Here is a 25,002-nt window from a genome sequence, read left to right on the forward strand (position 1 = left end):
TCGGGTTTAATCTGGCTGCTGTTTAAAACGCTCTCAGTCGCCGACAGAATGTCAAATATACGGCCAAGTGAAAATTTTATAATTTGTTTCCATATTGTATACTGCTTCCTCAGTGGTAAAAGTGGAGTGAGCAATTTGGAGCTCGTGTCAGTATTGAAATGGAGTTTTCCCACACCACTGGTGTGCTCCAAATAAACTGATCGATTATTGAGTAAACCTGAACATAAATGGAAAGGGAGGTTTTTCGGAACCTGAACACAAATTGAAAGGGAGGTTTTGGAGTTCTGTTGTCTCTCCAAATCTAGCGACAGGGACCGAATATGACCAAGTCAGAAACCAAAGACACACAGCGTCACCGAGCAGTCACTAAATGATGAGACTTATTTTCAAGGCACGAAGATCGACCGGGCGATAACTGGACATCACCCAGGATGTTATGTTCCAGTGAAACCCTATTTGAACCGATTTGGCTATTCATCGTCTAATAATAATTTAAAAACGATGGTTTGGCAGCTTTCCAGAAATTGTGGGTGGCTCTTAAAAGAGCCGTTGGGTTTGATGAGTTTGAGAACAGTTTTACTTGGAGCTGGTGTACTTGGTCACCGCCTTTGTCCCTTCCGACACGGCGTGCTTGGCCAGTTCCCCGGGCAGCAGCAGGCGCACGGCGGTCTGGATCTCCCGGGAGCTGATGGTGCTGCGCTTGTTGTAATGGGCCAGGCGGGAAGCCTCACCCGCGATGCGCTCGAAAATATCGTTGACGAAGGAGTTCATGATGCTCATGGCCTTGGAGGAGATGCCGGTGTCGGGGTGAACCTGCTTCATCACTTTGTAGATGTAGATGGAGTAACTCTCCTTCCTGGCTCGTCTCCTCTTCTTGTTGCCCTTCACTGGTACCTTCTTCTGGGTTTTCTTAGCGCCCTTCTTGGGAGCTGGAGCTTTCTTGTCCTCCGCCATGATCGGAGCAAACTGCAGACACACAATAACTGAGAACTGCCACACAACTGTTCTTTTCTCGACTAACTCAGTGAACTATGTTAATGAAGGATGGGTGAGAGACCAAGTCGCCATTGGTGAATTTAGAATGCTCAGACGTCTACGAGCATCTGATTGGTTGTTTCAGGTACCCAATTAGAGCAACTGCCCCGCCCATCCACAAACTTCTGTGGCCAGTCAGATTCCCCTAATTGACACATTGCTCTGACTCTGGGCCTCCCTCTGCCGGCAGCAGCACATTCTCTCTGCTGGTAATAACACGTCACTCCAGGGACTGTCCCGGATGCCGGCTATACCGCGCATGCGTGCCCACTCAGCCCGATCAGGCGGTGCGCATGCGCGGTACACAGCGGGCCGGACCGCCTCCTCCTGACGTCAGCGGGCTGTCCAAGGGCAGCTTCTTTGAAGCAACAGCAGGTTGAATCGGCGCCAGAGAGCAGATCCTCCATTTTGTAGCTGGCAGCTGTGAAGAATTGAAAATGGACGGTTTTGTAACAAGGAAGAGAGGGTCAGAGACACAAACAGGCCCGGATCACACATCTAAATCTGTGGGAGAGAGTCGCTGAGGAGAGTCCACAGCAACACAAAGCAGAACTGGGGTGAGCTCCACGGCCTCTGCTCAACAACCCATTAAGAAGAAGCTGGAGACAGGAACACAGCAGAATAAAGGTGATATTTGAAGGTATGTCTTTATAAATTGTGCCAATGCAAATCAGGATCCCCTCTGGCTGATTTGTTTGCTGATGAAACGTGGAAGCTCTCTATGTCTTACCTTGCAGACATCTTTTCAATTCTAAACACACTGAACCGCAAATTGTCAGGGAAGGAGGATGATTGCTTTTGGCGCTGTGAAGAATTTGATGCTTTCCAAAAGTAATTGAACGTTAGGAAACTGCGCGTAGAAAGCCAAACCTACTACATGTTCCCCACACTGCAATGACATCTCGAAGAAAACGGTTAGGATGGGAACTGTCGATAGACTGGCTGCACTGAACAACAGTTTTTAATCGCTATTTTCCAGAGAAGTTTCAGATTTTGAGAGAGAATTAGTTGGTGAAAACTCCCTTTGAGTTTGAGACCCCAGACTCAATTTACTGATTTATAGCTGACTCCAAATGTACAAACTGAGCTTCTGCACCTTACCTCTGACAGCACATTAAAAATACGGCACAACTCCATGAGGTTTTCAGAGTTCCAGCGTAGAGTCTCCGAGGAGTACCCAGTACGGAGTAAAACAAGCATTCTTTTGCTATTACACATCACAAGGATCTACATGTTCAAGGTTGGATTTTTCATCCTCAAAAGGATGAAGACAGCACACAGGAACCAGCTGAACTCTGCACCTGATACATGCACTGCCCTCTCCTCTAAACCTGATTGGAAAGAGATCATAAGGACCAAGCAAGTTCACCTACTGGATTAAAGGTAAGAGAACATAGTGGGTCACGGAGGTCAGCTGGTGTGGGTCCCAAAGGCTGGCCAGCATGGGTCCCAAGGGATAGCCGGTTGGTTAAAATGGGTCGCAGGTAAAAACGGTTTAAAAGTACTGCTCTGTAAAATTCTGCTGATTCAGTTCATCCACTTTTCCTTCATTTACCAGGACTAACTGATCTAATGTCATTGATGTAGTACATATGTTACAGATAAGAACATTTATAACTGAAGCAGAATGGAAAAGGCAGTTTCAGACATCAGGACAAGACCAGGTCTCATACTACAAGAAGAGACCTGAGCAATTAAACATTATAAGAATTATTATTGGTAAACATGCAGTTACTGAAGAAGAATTTTAAAATCCAGCTTTGTCAGTATGTCATGGTGCTCATTACAGAGAAAGTGCTGCAAACTGCTCCGAACTGTTTGTCAACAATTCAAGTGGAGACTGGAGAAGCTTTCAACTGGAGCTGGAGCTGAGTTCATAGATTTCATCGAGTCTACAGTGGCCATTCGGCCCATCAAGTCTGCAACGGCCCTTGGAAAGAGCATATTAATAATAATAGATTGTCACAAGTAGGCTTCAATGAAGTTACTGTGAAAAGCCCCAGTCGCCACATTCCGGCGCCTGTTCGGGGAGTCCGGCATGGGAATTGAACCCACGCTGCTGGACGTGTTCTGCATTACAAGCCAGCTGCTTAGCCCACTGTGCTAAACCAGCCCTCCCCAACTACCTAAGCTCACACCTGAACCCTAGCCCCACACCTCCACCCTCCCCGGAAATCTTCCGGTCAGGCCGTGTTTTTCCTGCGGGCCGAGCAGGCGGTCTACCGTGTCCTGGAAAGGGGGCTCACAGTGGGTGGGGCACACGTGGTGGTGGACCCACTGGAGGCCACCGCCGAATGTGTCATTCCTTCAAACGTCCCGCTCTACCTCCCCACCGAGCTCCTCCTCCCCATCTCAACTTCCTGGGGGAGGTCAGGTCCGGGGTGGCGCCGCTGACACTCGGCCTGCGGGACACTTCCCTCTGTCATGAATACTCCTTCCGGCGTCAGGGTTTTGTCTGCCTGACCCGGGAGGAGGTCATGGAGGGAGGATTTGTGGCTCCCCACCAAGGGAAGAACCATAAAGTGATCTGGTCTGCGGATGGCATGCGGTGCCATGCCTGAAGTGGGCTGGGGCATATTCGCCGGAACTGCCCCACCCTAACGGCCACTGCCAACAACATCTCCAGGCCGGCCATGGCTGGCACTGCCCCCCTCTCCTCTACCACCTCTGTCTGCCCAGCAGCCGGCCCCTGACAACACCTCGGCTGTTGGCGGCCTAAAAAGGCCAAACGGAAGACGGCGCGATGGTCGGACCGGGCCCACCCACACCTTGGCCCCATCACGAGTACTGACCCCGTGCCCGTCCCAACCAACACAGAGGCCGCAGCCTCACCTCGCGATGCCGCCGCCACCTCACAACAACATGAGGGGCCTGGAGAGACCAACACACGGGCTCCGGAGGGCGGTGGGGACCCTGTGTACAGTCCCGAGCTGGATACTGTTCCGGCCCCACCACAGTCCCAGGGGCTCGGCGATGCGGAGGGGGGGGGGGGGGGGCATTGCAGAGGGTGGGGGGGTGGTTGCTGCCGAGGGCCTTCCAGCAGTAGTGGCCCCGCAGCAACACCAGCTTGCCCACCGCAAGCGCCAGCGGCCTGGGTTGGAGGTGGTGGTGGATCTCGCTCCCCCCTCCCCAGGCGAGCGGGGTTGGGTATCTCCTGTGTTTATTTCCATCACCCTGATGCCCAGCCCCGTTAAAAAGAAGGCCAAAGCAGCCGCTGAGGTGACCGAGCTGCCGTCGTCCCTCGAGCAGGGAGGCCTGGGGGCGGGCGGAGACGTGACCCCCCCAAATGCTTGTTCTGCCCGGTGCAGTTTTACTCCCGAATACCTTTTGTTCATCGCTGGGGGCATGCGGCAGCCATCAGAGCCCCTATATCTTCGGGTCGTGGGCGGGTGACGGCGAGGAAGGCTCCCCGCTCACAAGGCCCAAGCAGACGATGCGAAGGAGCCCAGGATCCATCCCGGAGCTGTTCCAGGGGGTCTTTCCGGGTCTTTCCGAGGGCCCGGCATCGACGGCGGGGTTGGTGTCGCCACGGACTCTGAATCGAGGGGGGGGGGAGCCTGCGAGGAACCCGCCTAATGCATTGGATTTCGGCGGCAGCGGTGCGCAGGGGCCTTCTTGGAGGTGAGTAGTGAGTTTAAAAGCACTTACCTTTACAGGAGCAGCCCTTTGGATTTCGGCGGCAGCGGTGCGCAGGGGCCTTCTGGGAGGTGAGTAGTTAGTTTAAAAGCTCTTACCTTTACAGGAGCAGCCCATTGGATTTCGGCGGCAGCGGTGCGCAGGGGCCTTCTTGGAGGTGAGTAGTGAGTTTAAAAGCACTTACCTTTACAGGAGCAGCCCTTTGGAATTCGGCGGCAGCGGTGCGCAGGGGCCTTCTGGGAGGTGAGTAGTGAGTTTAAAAGCTCTTACCTTTACAGGAGCAGCCCATTGGATTTCGGCGGCAGCGGTGCGCAGGGGCCTTCTTGGAGGTGAGTAGTGAGTTTAAAAGCACTTACCTTTACAGGAGCAGCCCTTTGGATTTCGGCGGGAACCGGAAGTTCGACCTCTGGCAAGTCCCCCCCCCCAATAAATTCTGGTGGAGAGGAAACCCGAGACACTACACGTGTAGTGTCTCCCACCCACCCTCCTCCTCTAACCTAATAATAAGACTCATTGGTGTAAGGTAAGTGCCATATTATATTATATATTATTAGCATTGTGCAGGCCAAGGATTGGAGGTGGAGGAGCAGTCTCTGTCAGCGAGAGAACCTGAGAACATCTCAGAAGGTAAGCAAGTGATTTTTACTTTTATACCTTTTTTCAAATTGTGTGTGTCGGGGGGGACAGAAAAGCTGTGACCTGAGTGGCTGGTTGGGATTCTAACCTAAATTTTTTTGACTATTTGGGAACTAATTAAACATAATAACTTAATTATAATTTAGAGGATATCTAAGCCAGAGATCGGAGGATATTATAGTTAGCTATCGCATTTCTATTAGAAATCTAGTGCTAGGAAACAGATAGTTGACAGTAACTTTGTAATTTAAAAAAAAAAAAGTATTTATAAAAAAAAAAGACAAATTTTGATTTTAATTAATTGACGCAATGTCAGTTAGAGGGGTGCTGTGCTCTGACTGTGAGATGTGGCAGGTCCGGGAGGCTTCCAGCGTCCTGGATGGCTTCATCTGCAGAAAGTGCACCCAACTGCAGCTCCTCACAGACCGCATGGTTCGGTTGGAGCAGCAATTGGATGCACTTAGGAGCATGCAGGTGGCGGAAAGCGTCATAGATCGCAGTTATGTAAGTGTGGTCACACCCAAGGTGCAGGCAGAGAAATGGGTGACCACCAGAAAGGGCAGGCAGTCAGTGCAGGAATCCCCTGTGGTTGTCCCCCTCTCGAACAGGTATACCCCTTTGGATACTGTCGGGGGGGATAGCCTATCAGGGGAAAACAGCAGCAGCCAGAGCAGTGGCACCACGGCTGGCTCTGATGTTCAGAAGGGAGGGTCAAAGCGCAGAAGAGTAATAGTTATAGGGGACTCTATAGTCAGGGGAACAGATAGGCGCTTCTGTGGACGTGAAAGAGACTCCAGGATGGTATGTTGCCTCCCTGGTGCCAGGGTCCAGGATGTCTCCGAACGGGTAGAGGGAATCCTGAAGGGGGAGGGCAAACAGGTAGAGGTCGTTGTACATATTGGTACTAACGACATAGGCAGGAAGAGGCATGAGGTCCTGCAGCAGGAGTTCAGGGAGCTAGGCAGAAAGTTAAAAGACAGGACCTCGAGGGTTGTAATCTCGGGATTACTCCCTGTGCCACGTGCCAGTGAGGCTAGAAATAGGAAGATAGAGCAGACAAACACGTGGCTAAACAGCTGGTGTAGGAGGGAGGGTTTCGGTTATCTGGACCACTGGGAGCTCTTCCGGGGCAGGTGTGACCTGTATAAGATGGACGGGTTGCATCTAAACCGGAGAGGCATAAATATCCTGGCCGCGAGATTTGCTAGTGTCACACGGGAGGGTTTAAACTAGTATGGCAGGGGGGTGGGCACGGGAGCAATAGGTCAGAAGGTGAGAGCGTTGAGGGAGAACTAGGGAATATGGACAGTGTGGCTCTGAGGCAGAGCAGACGGGGAGAAGTTGCTGAACACAGCGGGTCTGGTGGCCTGAAGTGCATATGTTTTAATGCAAGGAGCATTACGGGTAAGGCAGATGAACTTAGAGCTTGGATTAGTACTTGGAACTATGATGTTGTTGCCATTACAGAGACCTGGTTGAGGGAAGGGCAGGATTGGCAGCTAAACGTTCCAGGATTTAGATGTTTCAGGCGGGATAGAGGGGGATGTAAAAGGGGAGGCGGAGTTGCGCTACTTGTTCAGGAGAGTATCACAGCTATACAGCGAGAGGACACCTCAGAGGGCAGTGAGGCTATATGGGTAGAGATCAGGAATAAGAAGGGTGCAGTCACAATGTTGGGGGTATACTACAGGCCTCCCAACAGCCAGCGGGAGATAGAGGAGCAGATAGGTAGACAGATTTTGGAAAAGAGTAAAAACAACAGGGTTGTGGTGATGGGAGACTTCAACTTCCCCAATATTGACTGGGACTCACTTAGTGCCAGGGGCTTAGACGGGGCAGAGTTTGTAAGGAGCATCCAGGAGGGCTTCTTAAAACAATATGTAAACAGTCCAACTAGGGAAGAGGCGGTACTGGACCTGGTATTGGGGAATGAGCCCGGCCAGGTGGTAGATGTTTCAGTAGGGGAGCATTTCGGTAACAGTGACCACAATTCAGTAAGTTTTAAAGTACTGGTGGACAAGGATAAGAGTGGTCCGAGGATGAATGTGCTAAATTGGGGGAAGGCTAATTATAACAATATTAGGCGGGAACTGAAGAGCATAGATTGGGGGCGGATGTTTGAGGGCAAATCAACATCTGACATGTGGGAGGCTTTCAAGTGTCAGTTGATAGGAATACAGGACAGGCATGTTCCTGTGAGGAAGAAAGACAAATACGGCAATTTTCGGGAACCTTGGATGACGAATGATATTGTAGGCCTCGTCAAAAAGAAAAAGGAGGCATTTGTCAGGGCTAAAAGGCTGGGAACAGACGAAGCCTGTGTGGCATATAAGGAAAGTAGGAAGGAACTTAAGCAGGGAGTCAGGAGGGCTAGAAGGGGTCATGAAAAGTCATTGGCAAATAGGGTTAAGGAAAATCCCAAGGCTTTTTACACTTACATAAAAAGCAAGAGGGTAGCCAGGGAAAGGGTTGGCCCACTGAAGGATAGGCAAGGGAATCTATGTGTGGAGCCAGAGGAAATGGGCGAGGTACTAAATGAATACTTTGCATCAGTATTCACCAAAGAGAAGGAATTGGTAGATGTTGAGTCTGGAGAAGGGGGTGTAGATAGCCTGGGTCACATTGTGATCCAAAAAGACGAGGTGTTGGGTGTCTTAAAAAATATTAAGGTAGATAAGTCCCCAGGGCCGGATGGGATCTACCCCAGAATACTGAAGGAGGCTGGAGAGGAAATTGCTGAGGCCTTGACAGAAATCTTTGGATCCTCGCTGTCTTCAGGGGATGTCCCGGAGGACTGGAGAATAGCCAATGTTGTTCCTCTGTTTAAGAAGGGTGGCAGGGATAATCCCGGGAACTACAGGCCGGTGAGCCTTACTTCAGTGGTAGGGAAATTACTGGAGAGAATTCTTCGAGACAGGATCTACTCCCATTTGGAAGCAAATGGACGTATTAGTGAGAGGCAGCACGGTTTTGTGAAGGGGAGGTCGTGTCTCACTAACTTGATAGAGTTTTTCGAGGAGGTCACTAAGATGATTGATGCAGGTAGGGCAGTAGATGTTGTCTATATGGACTTCAGTAAGGCCTTTGACAAGGTCCCTCATGGTAGACTAGTACAAAAGGTGAAGTCACACGGGATCAGGGGTGAACTGGCAAGGTGGATACAGAACTGGCTAGGCCATAGAAGGCAGAGGGTAGCAATGGAGGGATGCTTTTCTAATTGGAGGGCTGTGACCAGTGGTGTTCCACAGGGATCAGTGCTGGGACCTTTGCTCTTTGTAGTATATATAAATGATTTGGAGGAAAATGTAACTGGTCTGATTAGTAAGTTTGCAGACGACACAAAGGTTGGTGGAATTGCGGATAGCGATGAGGACTGTCTGAGGATACAGCAGGATTTAGATTGTCTGGAGACTTGGGCGGAGAGATGGCAGATGGAGTTTAACCTGGACAAATGTGAGGTAATGCATTTTGGAAGGGCTAATGCAGGTAGGGAATATACAGTGAATGGTAGAACCCTCAAGAGTATTGAAAGTCAAAGAGATCTAGGAGTACAGGTCCACAGATCACTGAAAGGGGCTACACAGGTGGAGAAGGTAGTCAAGAAGGCATACGGCATGCTTGCCTTCATTGGCCGGGGCATTGAGTATAAGAATTGGCAAGTCATGTTGCAGCTGTATAGAACCTTAGTTAGGCCACACTTGGAGTATAGTGTTCAATTCTGGTCGCCACACTACCAGAAGGATGTGGAGGCTTTAGAGAGGGTGCAGAAGAGATTTACCAGAATGTTGCCTGGTATGGAGGGCATAAGCTATGAGGAGCGATTGAATAAACTCGGTTTGTTCTCACTGGAACGAAGGAGGTTGAGGGGCGACCTGATAGAGGTATACAAAATTATGAGGGGCATAGACAGAGTGGATAGTCAGAGGCTTTTCCCCAGGGTAGAGGGGTCAATTACTAGGGGGCATAGGTTTAAGGTGAGAGGGGCAAAGTTTAGAGTAGATGTACGAGGCAAGTTTTTTACGCAGAGGGTAGTGGGTGCCTGGAACTCACTACCGGAGGAGGTAGTGGAGGCAGGGACGATAGGGACATTTAAGGGGCATCTTGACAAATATATGAATAGGATGGGAATAGAAGGATACGGACCCAGGAAGTGTAGAAGATTGTAGTTTAGTCGGGCAGTATGGTCGGCACGGGCTTGGAGGGCCGAAGGGCCTGTTCCTGTGCTGTACATTTCTTTGTTTCTTTGTTTGTTTGTTGATCCTGGGGGTGGGATCGACTCGGACCAGGGGGAGCAGCGACAGGCTGTTCTGTTCCTCGGGGGACTCCTGAGGGAGTAGAGGGGGCAACAACCCTCTACTCCCTCTGAGTAGAGTTATGGGTGATTGGTGAAGGACACACGCTACAACTGACTTGGAGGTAACCATAGCGAGACTCAACATCCACGGCAGCAGGGACGCGCATCACCGTTTGCAGTGCTTCTCTGTCCTCTGGGACGCAAAGCATGGGGTGTGCTTCCTGCAAGAAACCCACGCCATTCCGGAGGACAAAGCTAAGTGAACCCTGGAGTGGCAAGGGGGAGTCTTCATGAGTCACTTGGCCCCACGTTCGGGCGGGGTGGCTATCTTGATGATTTCCATTTTCAGCTGGAGATCTTGAGGGTCAAGGAGCCAGTGCCAGGCCGTCTGTTGCATTTAACGGTCCTCGACGGGGACGTGGTGCGTCACTTTGTGAATGTATAGGCTCCCTGGCCGGGCCGCAGCAAACAACTTTCTTTGACAAAGTGTCCACTCTTCTTGGCACCATTCCTGTGGGCGAGTGCATCATCCTTGGAGGGGATTTCAATTGCACCCTCCAGGACAAGGACCGTGGTAGAGTCTAGTGCAGCATGCAGGCGGTGATGAAGTTAAGGGACCTGGTCAGGTCCTTCGACTTGGTGGGCGCCTGGAGAACTCTCCATCCTGAATCTCAGGTGGACACATTTGTGGGCCCTTTGTTGGGAGCGTCCAGAATCGACCGTCTTTACATTTCTAGGAGGTTCTTGCCCAGTGTTCAGGCGGCCTCTGTGGAGCAGGTGCTGTGCTCGGATGACCACCTGGTGTGGGCGTGTTGATCCCCAAATTTCTTTCTCTGTCAGTCTGGCCTCAATAAAAGTTGAGATGGATTCGCACGTAAAAAGAAGTTATTTATTTAGCTTGCAAGCTTGAATCATCTTACAGAAACGTAAGAGACATCCAGCCTCTTACACCCCAGAAAACGACTGAACTAAAAGACAAAGGGATCTCTGCAAAATCAATTCAAATGGTATCAAGTTTCACATACTCGACGGACATAGGTCAGCCTATGTCCCTCCTGACCTGTTCGATCTATTCTGATTGGCTCACTTCCAATCCCTTTCTCTGGCCCCTATCAATGCAGCATCACTCTCATAGACACACCTCTTCCTGCTTTTTCCATGCGGTCTCAAACCCCTTTGTCCCTAACTGCCAGAATCAAAGTGGCTTATTTCTACATTACATTAACTAGTAACTCTAAAGTAACTATTTTATATCACATTCGTCATTCCCTCCTTTTATCATTCCATGATAACCGAACTATCCAATCCATAGCTACGGTTCCTCATCTAAAAAGATCCGTCGCTGCATTTCCAATTCCTGTCTTAGCCCCCCTTCATCTGCCTCACCCTCATGGATTTTAACAGTTAATTTTTTTTTCCGGTGATTGGGGCGGTGATCTGATCTAGTGCACCCCGCATTCTACCCATCACACATTTAAGGATGGCCAGGCCCACAAAGATGCAGCCGATAGCTACCACTAGATACATGGCCATATTTATCAACCAGTCCTTCCATCCTCCAAATCCCCAGTTACCCCAAGAGTCAGGATCCTGCATCCCGTCCAAGTGATCCCGTATGCGATCCATAAATTTAGTAATGTTAGCGGTCAAGTCTTGAACACCCATGATACACTTGCCCTGTACTATGGCGCATACCCCACCCTCACGGGCCAGAAGATAGTCAAGAGCACGCCGGTTCTGCATTGCAAACAACCGTAGCTGAGACAACTCCTTGGTTGTTGCCCCGAGGGCTCCCAAAGTTTACTACCCGGGTTTTCCTCAGTTTGGCCTTTAACTAACTTAAGTGTATCTCCCGGTAACCTACGTTCTAGCTGTACTTCCCTTCTCACACGCCCCGTCCTCTCTCTAGTCCCTTTCTCTTTCTCATGGTCTCTTCCTACACTCTTCTGACAGCCTGATTTTACCTTTATTGTACCACTTTTAACACATCCAAAATCAAATTTACATGTATTCCAAAAACAAGGCAATGTCCATATAATGTTCCCTTCCCATCGCCGGGACCGGTGCAGCTGCTTCATGACTCCTGCATTCTCCTTAACTTTGATGACCTTCCATGAGTCGATACCATGTCCTCGTATATGGGGGCAGCGAAGAACATCACCTTTGCATAGGTGATGTATCCTTGTAGATTGGTTGGGGCTACACAGATACATAATATTCCCCTTTTCCATATCCATCGCCAATAACACGCCAAGCGAAGTGAGGCCAAATATCAGACAGACGATGCGTAGCCACTCCATCATGCTCCACACCTGTAAAATAGCACTGGAGAAGGGAGGCAGGTTAGTATCCGACCTTTTACAGTAGTGGAGATGGACTCAATTTACAGTGATGTAGGTGGAACCAAGCACTTCGCCCCTCCACTTTAACTGCTGTGGGGGTGGTAAGGAGAACTTGGAAGGGCCCATCCCATCGCGGCTCCGACCCCTTCCTAGTCCAATTTTTGACCATGACATAACTACCGGGCTGGACTGAAAGTGAGCTAGGTACTGGGGCAATGGCTGGTGAGCCGCGCGGACTTGGCCATGGAGTTCCTTGAGCACTTGCGTAAGGGCTAGAACATAGGTGGTCATTTCTTCAGTCATCTGATGAAACTGAACCCGTCTGGGAACCTGCAGGCTCCAAGGAGTTCGAAGAGGCCTGCCATAAAGAATCTCGGCGGGAGAGAGCCGGGCTGGTCCCGCAGGTGTAACCCGCAGCTGGAAGAGGGCAACGGGGAGCAACTTAAGCCATGTCAGTCCCGTGTCTGCTCTTAATTTTGCCAATTTAGTTTTGAGGGTCTGATTGTGTCTCTCAACCAACCCGGCCGCCTGCGGTCTGTAAGGACAGTGTAACTGCTGGCGTATGCCCAACTGGGAGCAAAACTCCTTGTTAATTTGTCCAATAAAATGAGGCCCATTATCAGAACTTAACTGAGCTGGTATACCGTACCGGGGAATGATTTCCCTCATCAAGACTTTAACCACAGGAGCAGCTTTACTATAGATAGTCGGATACGCCTCGACCCATTTGCTGAACACATCCACAATGACCAAAACATATTTGTAACATTGACACCTTTCCAACTCAATGTAATCCATTTGGAGCGTCTCAAAGGGACCACTGGGCAACGGGGTTTGCCCCTTCCCACAAGGGATACCTTTTCCGGTGTTATATTGCTGACAAATCAAACACCGATTACTGATACTTTGGGCCAACCCCTGCATTTTAGGGTGCCACCAAGTGTCAAGCAACAAATCACTAGTCCCTCGAGCCCCACAATGAGTTGCAAAGTGTACACATTCAATCACCCATAAAGCCAGCGCATCAGACATACAAGTCTGATGTGCAGGCGTGGTCCATAAAGAGGAAACAGAATCATATGTACAACCTAACCGTTTCCACATTTGTTTATCACTCTCAGGAGCGTCCTCCTGTAACCTTATGACGTCTTGGATGGTTGGCATTCGCTTGTCAGAAGCAGACATATTCATAGTAGATCGTTTAGTCTGACTTAACATCTTAGGCACCATCACTTGCTGAATTTGTGCAGCTGTGCGCGCTGCACGATCTGCTCGTTCATTACCAACGTCAACTGGGGTTGTACCATTCGTGTGGGCAGCGCATTTAATAACGGAAATCTGCGCGGGCATAAGGAGGGCCTGCAGTAGGTCATTAACTAAACCCCGGTGGGATATTTGACCACACATAATCATGTCAGGTTGTTCTGACGAAATGTCACTCAAATCGCCCCTTATTGTGGTAGTTTCCTGAATCAAGGCTAAACAGTCGTGGCCAGGTGCGTCTTCATGGACAGGGGGACCACTAAGAAAACAGGCTGGATTGATAGTGGTACAGTATTTAAATGTCAGACGTGGATTGTTCAAAAGGTATATCTCATACCTATTCTGACGAGCTGCGGTAAGATGCTGACCATTCGCCCCATATCCCTGGCATGGTACTGGTCATGGACCTGACGTGTAATATGAGGGCTTACCGAAGCTGACTGTGGCCATAAATGTGGTGATATTGTAACAAAATCGGCTGTACCTTCTTTTCCCGTGACTGTGGCTGTAACCTTGACTGGCCATTCGGTCTCAAGTAATGGCCGGTATTTGTCCTCCAACTCCCTGTTTCGTCCAGTTCTGTCATAGGCCAGGGTAACGTGATGCAGTGACTGTTCAACGTCTAACGTCCACCACTGGGGGGTGATAGAAATATAGCACTGTTGTCTCATCCTCCTCTTCGCTGATCCACCCACCCAAAGTCACTATATTGGAGCTCCTGCCGGTAAACTACCATTTCTGCCGCTTGTTGGGGTCGCAGATCATCCTTTTTCATTACATACTCAGTCTTAACCTTTGTAACTGAGCCTCCTTCTTGGCCTACACCCTCCTTCCAGTAAAATCTGACTGCCCTTGCCATCTGGGAAGGGTCGTTCTCTGTCCAATTCATGTTATTACATTTCACAGCAGTAACCACAGAAGGTGGTAGGCAATGCATTAACATAGCACAGTATTGAGGGGAATTCTGACCATTTTGATACAGCAAATCGCCTGACTGCCCCCGGTAGATTTCATTAAAACGCTCCAGAAATTCCTCTGCCTCGTCAATCTTCCTAGGTTTTAGGTCTAAGATAACAGAAAGATTTATGGGCCTTTGAAATGTGCTATTCAACGCATTCAAGATCTGTGTCCTTCTTTTCTCTATTTGCTCTCTTTTTTTTTTAAACTTAAAAATGTTTGAAAATTCAAATTGAATTACTGCAACTTGCAAGCTTAGCTCTGATCTCAACTCAGAACTAAATTTACAATTTGCTTAACACAAACTTGTATAACATTTACAACTTAATTATTTCTTTATCTTAACAATTTTTCTTTTAACAAGTTTTTTTTCTTTTACATACACATAAGTATTAGCAAAATCAACTATCATCTCCAGATTGACACTTTTTAAAATGGTGTCCATGATCTTCTTTAAGTTTCTATTAATCTCCAGATAAAATGAGATAAACATTATTTCAAGTAAGTAAAACTTAAGATTCTGGCAATTTCAATCAATTGCTTTCGAAAATAATAACTTTTATCAAAGAGGTGGAGAAACCCACTGGTTTCCTTTAATTAATTCAAAACGTAACTTTGCTGGTGTTCACTGACTCAAAGGAAAGGTATCCGATTACACTACGGCTGCTGCTGTTATCTCAAAGCCTGAGTGAGAAGCACTGTCTGTTTTCAACTCCGCCTGCTGCTGTTAACCCTTTGAGAGACTTCTGCTTCAACCAATATGCAGCATTCCTCACAATCTCAACTAGACCTCGGAACTTTACAGTCCAAGGAGACAATTTTAGCTTAATCAACTATATATTTAAAACACTCACACATAGAGTTGAACCATCTTCAGATTTAAAAAGTTATACTGGACTGAACCTCCATCTATTGAAGTCTCATCAGCCCCTGAACCCATATAATAGACTGAACCTTCATTAATGAAGTCACATCAGCCCCTGAACCCATATAATAGACTGAACCTTCATTAATGAAGTCACATCAGCCTCTGAACCCATATAATAGACTGAACCTTCATTAATGAAGTCACATCAGCCTCTGAACCCATATAATAGACTGAACCTTCATTATTAAAGTCCCATCAGCCCAAAACCCTAACCCAAGCCGAAACAACAATATGAAATCCCATCAATTAAAGTGCTAATCCCCAGACTGACCTGTGATTTCGTCGAGGCGGTCTTTCTGTGCCAACCGCGAGTGACCAGACTAATCAGACGATAAGAAGAGGGGAACAATCAATGCGCGGTCGTTTTCCAGTTCTACATTGAGGGCCCTTTGTTCCCCATCCTCCTGTTCATAATCAGTCTAATTCTGATTTCGCAGTTGGATCAGGATCGCCTAGAGAAATCCCGGTTTTCGGCACCAAATGTTGATCCCCAAATTTCTTTCTCTGTCAGTCTGGCCTCAATAAAAGTTGAGATGGATTTGCACGTAAAAAGAAGTTATTTATTTAGCTTGCAAGCTTGAATCATCTTACAGAAACGTAAGAGACATCCAGCCTCTTACACCCCAGAAAACGACTGAACTAAAAGACAAAGGGATCTCTGCAAAATCAATTCAAATGGTATCAAGTTTCACATACTCGACGGACATAGGTCAGCCTATGTCCCTCCTGACCTGTTCGATCTATTCTGATTGGCTCACTTCCAATCCCTTTCTCTGGCCCCTATCAATGCAGCATCACTCTCATAGACACACCTCTTCCTGCTTTTTCCATGCGGTCTCAAACCCCTTTGTCCCTAACTGCCAGAATCAAAGTGGCTTATTTCTACATTACATTAACTAGTAACTCTAAAGTAACTATTTTATATCACATTCGTCAGGCGGGGCTTGGCCAGCTCCGCGCTCAGGCACGGTCCGCGTACTGGCACTTTAACAACCTGCTGCTGGAGGACAAGAGGTCCCTGGAATCGCTTTGCCGTTTCTGGGCCGGCTGGAGAAAGAAGCAGGGTGGCTTCCCCTCCTTGAGGCTATGGTGGGACTTGGGCAAGACTCATGTCCGCGCCTTCTGTCAGGTGTACACGAAGCGGTCGATGCCGGGGCGGAAATACATGATCGCCAAATTGGCTGAAGAAGTCTTCCATCTGGAGTCACGTCTCCCTCAGCCCGATGAGGACCCGGCCCTGGGGCTGCTGTACAGGGAGAAGACGGGCGTGCTGCGGGACCTGCAACTTGTCGGGTCCCACGGCGCGTATGTGAGGTCACGGATCCGTCTCCTGACAGACATGGACCGTGGCTCCCCCTTCTACTCGCTGGAAAGAGGATGCAGGGCCAGTCGGCCGACGACGGTCCCTCGTCTCGGATCCGGAGGGGGTCAGGACCCTAATCAGGGACTTTTATTCTGACCTCTATACTCCGGATCCGTGCAGCGAGGACGCTTGCAGAGTTCTGTGGGAGGACCTGCCGCAGGTCGGCCCGGAGGGTGTCGGGGTCTCGACCAAACCGTCAATCATCAAGACCGGCGCCCTCGACAGCTTGTCAAGGGGCAAGACCCCAGGGCTGGACGGGCTGACCGCGGAGTTCTTCAGTGCATGCTGGGACGTCCTGGGGAGCGACTACGCGGGGGTCCTGGGGAATGTATCGTGACTGGGGAGATGCCCCTTTCGTGGCGCAGGGCCGTTATTGCCCTGCTGCCCAAGAAAGGGGATTTCCGCCGACCCAAAAACAGGCGAGCGGTCTCTCTCCTCAGCACGGACTACAAAATAATTGCCACGGTCATGTCTTTGCGCCGTGGCCCTGTGCTGGACCACATGATCCACCCTGACAGTCCCACACCGTCCCGGACCGCACCATTTACCATGATCCACCCTGACAGTCCCACACCGTCCCGGACCGCACCATTTACCATAATATCCATCTGGTCCGGGACATCCATCATTCCCAGACGACTGGGATGTTGAGCGCCTACCTGTCTCTTGACCAGGAGAGGGCGTTCGACAGGGTGGGGCACGATTATTTGCTCGGGCCTCTGCGAGCCTTCTGGTTCAGGACGCACTTTGTCGCCCGGATCCGATTACTGTACGCTGCCTCGGAGTGTCTGATTAAGGTTAACCTGTCCCTGATGGCGCCCCTTCGCTTTGGGAGAGGTGTGCGTCAGGGCTGCCCCTTGCCCGGCCAACTTTATTCTCTCTGCATGGAGCCTTTCCTGCGCCTCCTGCGGAAGAGGTTGTCGGGGCTGGTTCTGCGTGAGCTGGGCATGGCGGTGGTCGTTTTGGCTTACGCTGATGATGTGCTGCTCATGTTCATTGACCCCGGTGACCTGCGGAGGATGCGAGAGTGCCAGGCTGTGTACTCCGCCTCATCTTCTGCTGGGATCAACCGGGCTAAAATGTTCCGGACTCCTGGTCGGTCCGTGGCAGCTGGACCCCCTCCCAGAGGAGCTCAGGCCTTCAGCTGGAGCCGGTCCAACATCGACTTGGACCAACATCCTCGACCTGGGAGCCCATCTTTGCCCGGCAGAGGAAGCCTGGCCGGTGAACTGGCAGGAGTTGGAGACCAAGATCACCGCTCGCCTGGGACGTTGGCCAGGACTGCTCCGAGAGCTGTCCTACAGGGGTCGAGTTCTCATCATAAACCAGCTGATAGCTTCCATGTTGTGGTACCGGCTGGTCACTTTGACCCCTCCCCCTGACTTTGTGACAGGCATCCTGAGAACTCTGATTCGGTTCTTCTGGGACAATGGATTGCACTGGGTCGCTGCGGAGGTCTGGAGTCTCCCGCTTGCGGAGGGCGGTCAGGCGCTGGTGTGCCTTCGCATCCAGATCACGACTTTCCACCTTCAGACTCTGCAGCGATACCTGGACGTTGAGCCTCCTCCACGATGGTGTGCCTTGGCGACATATTTCTTCTGCCAGGTGCACGGCCTGAACTACGACGTTGACCAGCATGGTCTTCAGAATTCTTTGTTGATGCTGCCCGTCTTGTACCAGGACCGTCTCAAAGTCTGGAACAGGGTCCCCACGTGCCACAGCTCTCTGCTGTCAGGAGTAGTGGCTCTCGTAAGGGAGCCGCTGCTCAGGAATCCGCACCTCCGCCAATATCCATTCCGGTGGCTGGCGGAGCGGAGGGCTGTGGATGGCGGGGTGACCAGGATCGGGGACATGCAGGGTGGCAGAGGAATGGACTGGATGACGCCCTACGAGCTCGCCGAGCACGGTGCTGTGTCCATCCAGCACGCGGCCAAGCCCATCCGAGGCCTCAAAATGGTTGTGCTCGGCCCCTTGGACTCGAGACGGCGCAGTTGTGCGGTGGCATCCCGTCTGAGCGGACCCCTGCTCGGACGGAATGCCACGTTGGTCCCAGGCCCCGGAACCCCTTCCGGGCGCCGGTACCCCACAACCCCAGTCGCTTCATGTAGACACCCCCCGTGCCTTTTCGTACCGCGCAGATGGGTTTCCTGTACAGCCTGCTGCTGCACACCTTCCACCTCCTTGCCCTCGCCCGCCATCCGGACACGGCTTGGCGTGCCTTGCTGCAGTCCGGCAGCGGAGGTCCCAACTGGAGTTCCCTCTACGGAGGCGTCTTCCCTATAAGACTTGGGGACCTGGGATGGAGGGTGCTGCACAAGGCAGTGTCGTGCAACCATCGGTTAAATCACCACACGGCCTCCCCAGAGACCTGCCACGTTTGCGGCCTGGTGGAGACCGTGGAGCATGTGTTTGTTGTCTGTCTTAGGCTGCACTCCTTTTTTAGTTTTTTGATGATATTGTTGTTGAGGTTTTCTTTGCACTTAAGCCCCACGCTCCTGATCTATGGACATCTGGTGTGGGAAGGTGGGGAAGCGGGGAAGGCGGAGGACCTCCTTGTGAACCTGCTCCTGGGCCTGGCCACACTTGCCATTAATAGGTCCAGGCAGCGGGCGACCGAGGGGGTTGTCCGGCCTGACTGTCTGCCCCTCCTCCGCAGCCTCGTTCGCGGCCGGGTGTCCCTGGAGTGGGAGCTTGCGGTGACCACGAGCACACTTGAGGCCTTCCGTGCTCGGTGGCCGCCGTAGGGGTTGGACTGCCTCATCAACCCTGATTTTCACACTTTAATTTAACGGGTTTTGTTACGTTTCCGTTTCCTTTCTGATTCCTTTTTGGGCTCTGCTCCAGTTGCTTTCTTTTTGGAGCACCCCCCGGTTTGCTTTTGTCCCTCAGTTAATTTTTGTATTTTTTCTTTAGTTGTCACGCCGTGCATCACTCCAGAATAGTCGGTGGATGCAGGGTTTTAATCCTGCTGCGTGGAGATAAATGCAGCAGGTCATCACTCACAAGGGAAAAAAACACAAGAAAAAAAAACAACACAAAAATATTATGACAGTTGTTAAACCCGATAAAACCCCCCACACACAGTGCCCCCTCCTCTATAGGAGGTTTTGCTCTATATGTGATGACAGTGAAATGAGAAATATTTCCATTGATTCTCAATGCGCAATTACTGCGGGGATCTGCGCACGCCCAGCGTAACCCCGCCCCCTGCCTGTCATCACTGAGGATGAGAGCGCATGTGCAGCCCCTCCAGCCCAGGAACAGCGTTCTCATTGCAGCAGCACATCCATTTGCGAGTGTGAGCAAAGAGGCTCAGAGATCATTACTGACTCGGGGGGAGTTCAGGGAGAATCGGGGGCTGTTTGCAAGAGGCGCAGCGGAGCACGATCTTGTTCCGGGACTTGGAGTGAGCGGGGGGAAGGGATAGCTCTTTCTGGGCCTGGCTTATTTGTCTGATTCTGGGTTAGGATTTGGAGAGTATTTTCTTTATTTTACTGATAATCAATTGAAAGAATAGATTGATCTATCATTGGCCTAATCTGATCCTGATTTACAAGAGAGATGTTATCTTCCGCCCAGTCCAACAGATGAAGAGATGAGTTCCAAGATGATGATTCCTCAGCAACGTGAATGTGGCGTCTTGGGGCTTTTCACAGTAACTTCATTTGAAGCCGACTTGTGACAAGAAGCGATTTTCATTTCATTTCACATGGTTAGGCGGGGTTACTGGGTAAGGGTGGAGGCGTGGAACGCTCTTTACAAAGATGGGCTCGATGAACCGAATGGCCTCCTTTTGCACTATCAATTCTGTGATTATCAGTTGAAAGAATAGACTGATCTATCATTGGCCTCATCTGACCCTGATTTACAAGAGATATGCTTTCTTCCCCCTAGTTCAACAGATGAAGAAATGAGTTCCAAGAACAAGGTGATGATTCCTCAGCAAAATGTATGTGTCGCCGTCTCCTTCTAACTGACAGTAAGTACAATATTAATCCAACATTGCAGAGACACAGACACAACATCAACTCCACCGTCACAGAGAAAAGAAGCAGTCACACTCACATTGACCTCAAGTCCCAGATAAACATGTCCAATCCAACAGTGATACACGAGAGGGCAGGTGGGATCATTTTCCAGAATTCGCCCCCCCCCCCGCCATATCATGGAACGTTGGATCAACTTGTTGTGATAATAGCTTTTCGTAAAGTAATCAGTATAGAAATAATTAGGTACAGATTCAGCAATGTGTAAGTATCCATTTGCACTTTTTTGTAACTTTGTTGGATTAAAATGTATCAGAAGCACTTTAACCTCACAAGTTGTGAACCTTTGGTGCAAGTAAAAAGTCAGATAGTACAGCTGATTTAAAAATACAGAATTATTCGTAAGTTTCTACTGAGACAAGTCAGAAAACAAAATATTGGGGGAATGTCCAATTCACATAACAAGCATGTCTTTCGGGACTTGTGGGAGGAAACCGGAGCATCCGGAGGAAACCCACACAGACACAGGGAAAACGTGCAGACTCTGCACAGGCTGCGACCCAAGCGGGAATCAAACCTTGGAACCTGGCACTGTGAAGCAATCCCCTGATTTACACAATCCCCTGGTTTACACCACGCTAGTTTCACACACTCCCCTGGTTTACATGCTCTCCTGGTTTCTCACTCATCTGGTTTGAACACTCAACTGCTGTACACACTCCTCATTTTACACACACTCCTGTTGTGCATCCTCCCATGGTTCCATACACTCACCTGGTTCATACACTCCCCTGGTTTATACTTCCCCTTGCTTTATACACTCCCCGACTTTACACACTCCCCTGCTTTATGCCCTCCCCTGCTTGATACACTCCCCCTGCTTCATACACTCCCCCTGCTTCATACACTCCCCCTGCTTCATACACTCCCCCTGCTTCATACACTCCCCCTGCTTCATACACTCCCCCTGCTTCATACACTCCCCCTGCTTCATACACTCCCCCTGCTTCATACACTCCCCCTGCTTCATACACTCCCCCTGCTTCATACACTCCCCCTGCTTCATACACTCCCCCTGCTTCATACACTCCCCCTGCTTCAGACACTCCCCCTGCTTCATACACTCCCCCTGCTTCATACACTCCCCCTGCTTCATACACTCCCCCTGCTTCATACACCTCCCCCTGCTTCATACACCTCCCCCTGCTTCATACACCTCCCCCTGCTTCATACACCTCCCCCTGCTTCATACACCTCCCCCTGCTTCATACACCTCCCCCTGCTTCATACACTCCCCTGCTTCATACACCTCCCCCTGCTTCATACACCTCCCCCTGCTTGATATACCCCCCTTGCTTTATACACCCCCCTGCTTTATACACCCCCGCTGCTTTATACACCCCCGCTGCTTTATACACCCCCCTGCTTTTTACACCCCCCTGCTCTACACACTCCCCTCGTTTACAAATCCCCCTGCTTTATACGTCTTCCTGCTTTAGACAGTCCCCTGCTTTGTACAGTCCCCTGCTTTATACACCCCCCTGCTTTATACGCCCCCCTGCTTTATACGCCCCCCTGCTTTATACGCCCCTCTGCTTTAAACACCCCCCTGCTTCATACACCCCCCTGCTTTATACGCCCCCTGCTTTGTACGCCCCCCTGCTTTATACAACCCCCTGCTTTATACAACCCCTTGCTTTATACACCCCACTGCTTCATACACCCCCCTGCTTTATACACTCCCCTGCTTCATACATCGCCCTGCTTTTTACACTCCACTGCTCTACACACTCCCCTCGTATACAAATCCCCCTGCTTTATACGTCTTCCTGCTTCAGAGACTCCCCTGCTTTGTACAGTCCCCTGCTTTATACACCCCCCTGCTTTATACACCCCCCTGCTTCATACACCCCCCTGCTTCATACACCCCCCTGCTTCATACACCCCCCTGCTTCATACACCCCCCTGCTTTATACACCCCCCCTGGTTAATACACCCCCCTGCTTCATACACCCCCCTGCTTCATACACCCCCCTGCTTTATACACTCCCCTGCTTTATACACTCCCCTGCTTCATACATCGCCCTGCTTTTTACACTCCACTGCTCTACACACTCCCCTCGTATACAAATCCCCCTGCTTTATACGTCTTCCTGCTTTAGACACTCCCCTGCTTTGTACAGTCCCCTGCTTTATACACCCCCCCTGCTTTATACACCCCCCTGCTTCATACACCCCCCTGCTTCATACACCCCCCTCTGGTTAATACACCCCCCCTGCTTTATACACCCCCTGCTTTATACACCCCCTGCTTTATACATCCCGCTGTTTGATACATCCCCCTGCTTTATGCACTCCCCTGTTTTATACACCCCCCTGCTTTATACACCCCCCTGCTTTATACACCCCCCTGCTTTATACACTCCCCTGCTTTATACACCACCCTCCTTTATACACCCCCCTGCTTAATACACCCCCCTGCTTTATACACTCCCCTGCTTTATACACTCCCCTGCTTTATACACCCCCCTGCTTTATACACCCCCCTGCTTTATAGACTCCCCTGCTTTATACACCCCCCTGCTTTATACACTCCCCTGCTTTATACACCCCCCTGCTTTATACACCCCCCTGCTTTATAGACTCCCCTGCTTTATACACCCCCCTGCTTTATAGACTCCCCTGCTTTATACAACCACCTGCTTTCATCCCCCTGCTTTATACACTCTGCGGTTTTTTCACTCCCCTGCTTTATACATCCCCCTGCTTCATACACTCCCCCTGCTTCATACACTCCCCCTGCTTCATACACCCCCCTTCTTCATACACCCCCCCTGCTTTATACATCCCCCCTGCTTTATACACTCCCCTGCTTTAAACAGCCCCATGCTTTATACACCCCCTGCCTTATGCACTCCCCTGCCTTATGCACTCCCCTGCCCTATGCACTCCCGTGCTTTATGCACTCCCCTGCATTATGCACTCCCCTGCTTTATGCACCCCCCTCCTTTATACACCCCCTCCTTTATGCGCCCCCTGCTTTATGAACCCCCTGCTTGATACACTCCCCTGCTTGATACACTCCCCCTGCTTCATACCCCCCTCCCTGCTTCATACATCCCCCTGCTACATACATCCCCCTGCTTGATACACCCCTCTGCTTGATACACCCCTCTGCTTGATACACCCCTCTGCTTGATACACCCCCCTGCTTGATACACCCCCCTGCTTGATACACCCCCCTGCTTGATACACCCCCCCTGCTTGATACACCCCCCTGCTTGATACAGCCCCCTGCTTGATACACCCCCCCTGCTTGATACACCCCCTCTGCTTGATACACCCCCCCCTGCTTGATACACCCCCCCTGCTTGATACACCCCCCCTGCTTGATACACCCCCCCGCTTGATACACCCCCCCCTGCTTGATACACCCCCCCTGCTTGATACACCCCCCCTGCTTGATACACCCCCCCTGCTTGATACACCCCCCCTGCTTGATACACCCCCCCTGCTTGATACACCCCCCTGCTTGATACACCCCCTGCTTGATACACCCCCTGCTTGATACACCCCCTGCTTGATACACCCCCTGCTTGATACACCCCCCTGCTTGATACACCCCCCTGCTTGATACACCCCCCTGCTTGATACACCCCCCTGCTTGATACACCCCCCTGCTTGATACACCCCCCCTGCTTGATACACCCCCCCTGCTTGATACACCCCCCCTGCTTGATACACCCCCCCCTGCTTGATACACCCTCCCTGCTTGATACACCCCCCTGCTTGATACACCCCCCCCCCTGCTTGATACACCCCCCCCCCTGCTTGATACACCCCCCTGCTTGATACACCCCCCTGCTTGATACACCCCCCTGCTTGATACACCCCCCTGCTTGATACACCCCCCTGCTTGATACACCCCCCTGCTTGATACACCCCCCTGCTTGATACACCCCCCTGCTTGATACACCCCACTGCTTGATACACCACCCTGCTTGATACACCCCCCTGCTTGATACACCCCCCTGCTTGATACACCCCCCTGCTTGATACACCCCCCTGCTTGATACACCCCCCTGCTTGATACACCCCCCTGCTTGTTACACCCCCCTGCTTGTTACACCCCCCTGCTTTTTACACCCCCCTGCTTTTTACACCCCCCTGCTTTACACACTCCACTGCTCTACACACTCCCCTCGTTTACAAATCCCCCTTCTTTATACGTCTTCCTGCTTTAGACTCTCCCCTGCTTTGTACAGTCCCCTGCTTTATGCATCCCCCTGCTTCATGCAATCCCCTGTTTTATACACCCCCCTGCTTTATACACCCCCCCTGCTTTATACACCCCCCTGCTTGATACACCCCCCTGCTTTATACACCCCCCTGCTTTATACACCCCCCTGCTTTATACACTCCCCTGCTTTATACACTCCCCTGCTTTATACACCCCCCTGCTTTATACACCCCCCTGCTTCATACACTCCCTTGCTTTATACACCCCCCTGCTTTATACATCCCGCTGTTTGATACATCCCCCTGCTTTATGCACTCCCCTG

The 25,002-nt window shown here is 50.7% G+C and overlaps 1 protein-coding gene and 1 long non-coding RNA gene across 2 annotated transcripts in view; one reads left to right on the forward strand and one right to left on the reverse strand.

The window, feature by feature from the left end:
- Window positions 1-550: 550 nt before the first annotated feature.
- LOC140399822 (histone H2B 7-like) lies at window positions 551-954 on the reverse strand. The gene has a single exon (XM_072489272.1). It carries the CDS (start codon window positions 952-954, stop codon window positions 577-579), a length of 378 nt encoding a protein of 125 aa, XP_072345373.1. The 3' UTR covers window positions 551-576.
- A 692-nt stretch (window positions 955-1,646) lies between these two features.
- The window catches only part of LOC140400033 (uncharacterized), an 86,622-nt gene continuing 63,266 nt past the window's right edge, over window positions 1,647-25,002 (forward strand). The window contains exon 1 of the long non-coding RNA XR_011937989.1: window positions 1,647-2,418. This is a non-coding gene — a long non-coding RNA (uncharacterized lncRNA). The remainder of the gene's footprint in view (window positions 2,419-25,002) is intronic.

Source organism: Scyliorhinus torazame, chromosome 24 (genome assembly GCF_047496885.1).
Source record: "Scyliorhinus torazame isolate Kashiwa2021f chromosome 24, sScyTor2.1, whole genome shotgun sequence".
Taxonomy (NCBI): Eukaryota; Metazoa; Chordata; class Chondrichthyes; order Carcharhiniformes; family Scyliorhinidae; genus Scyliorhinus; species Scyliorhinus torazame.

Coding starts and splice junctions, on each gene's coding strand:
- LOC140399822 (XM_072489272.1), bottom strand. CDS start 954: ATGGCGGAGGACAAGAAAGCTCCAGCTCCCAAGAAGGGCGCTAAGAAA.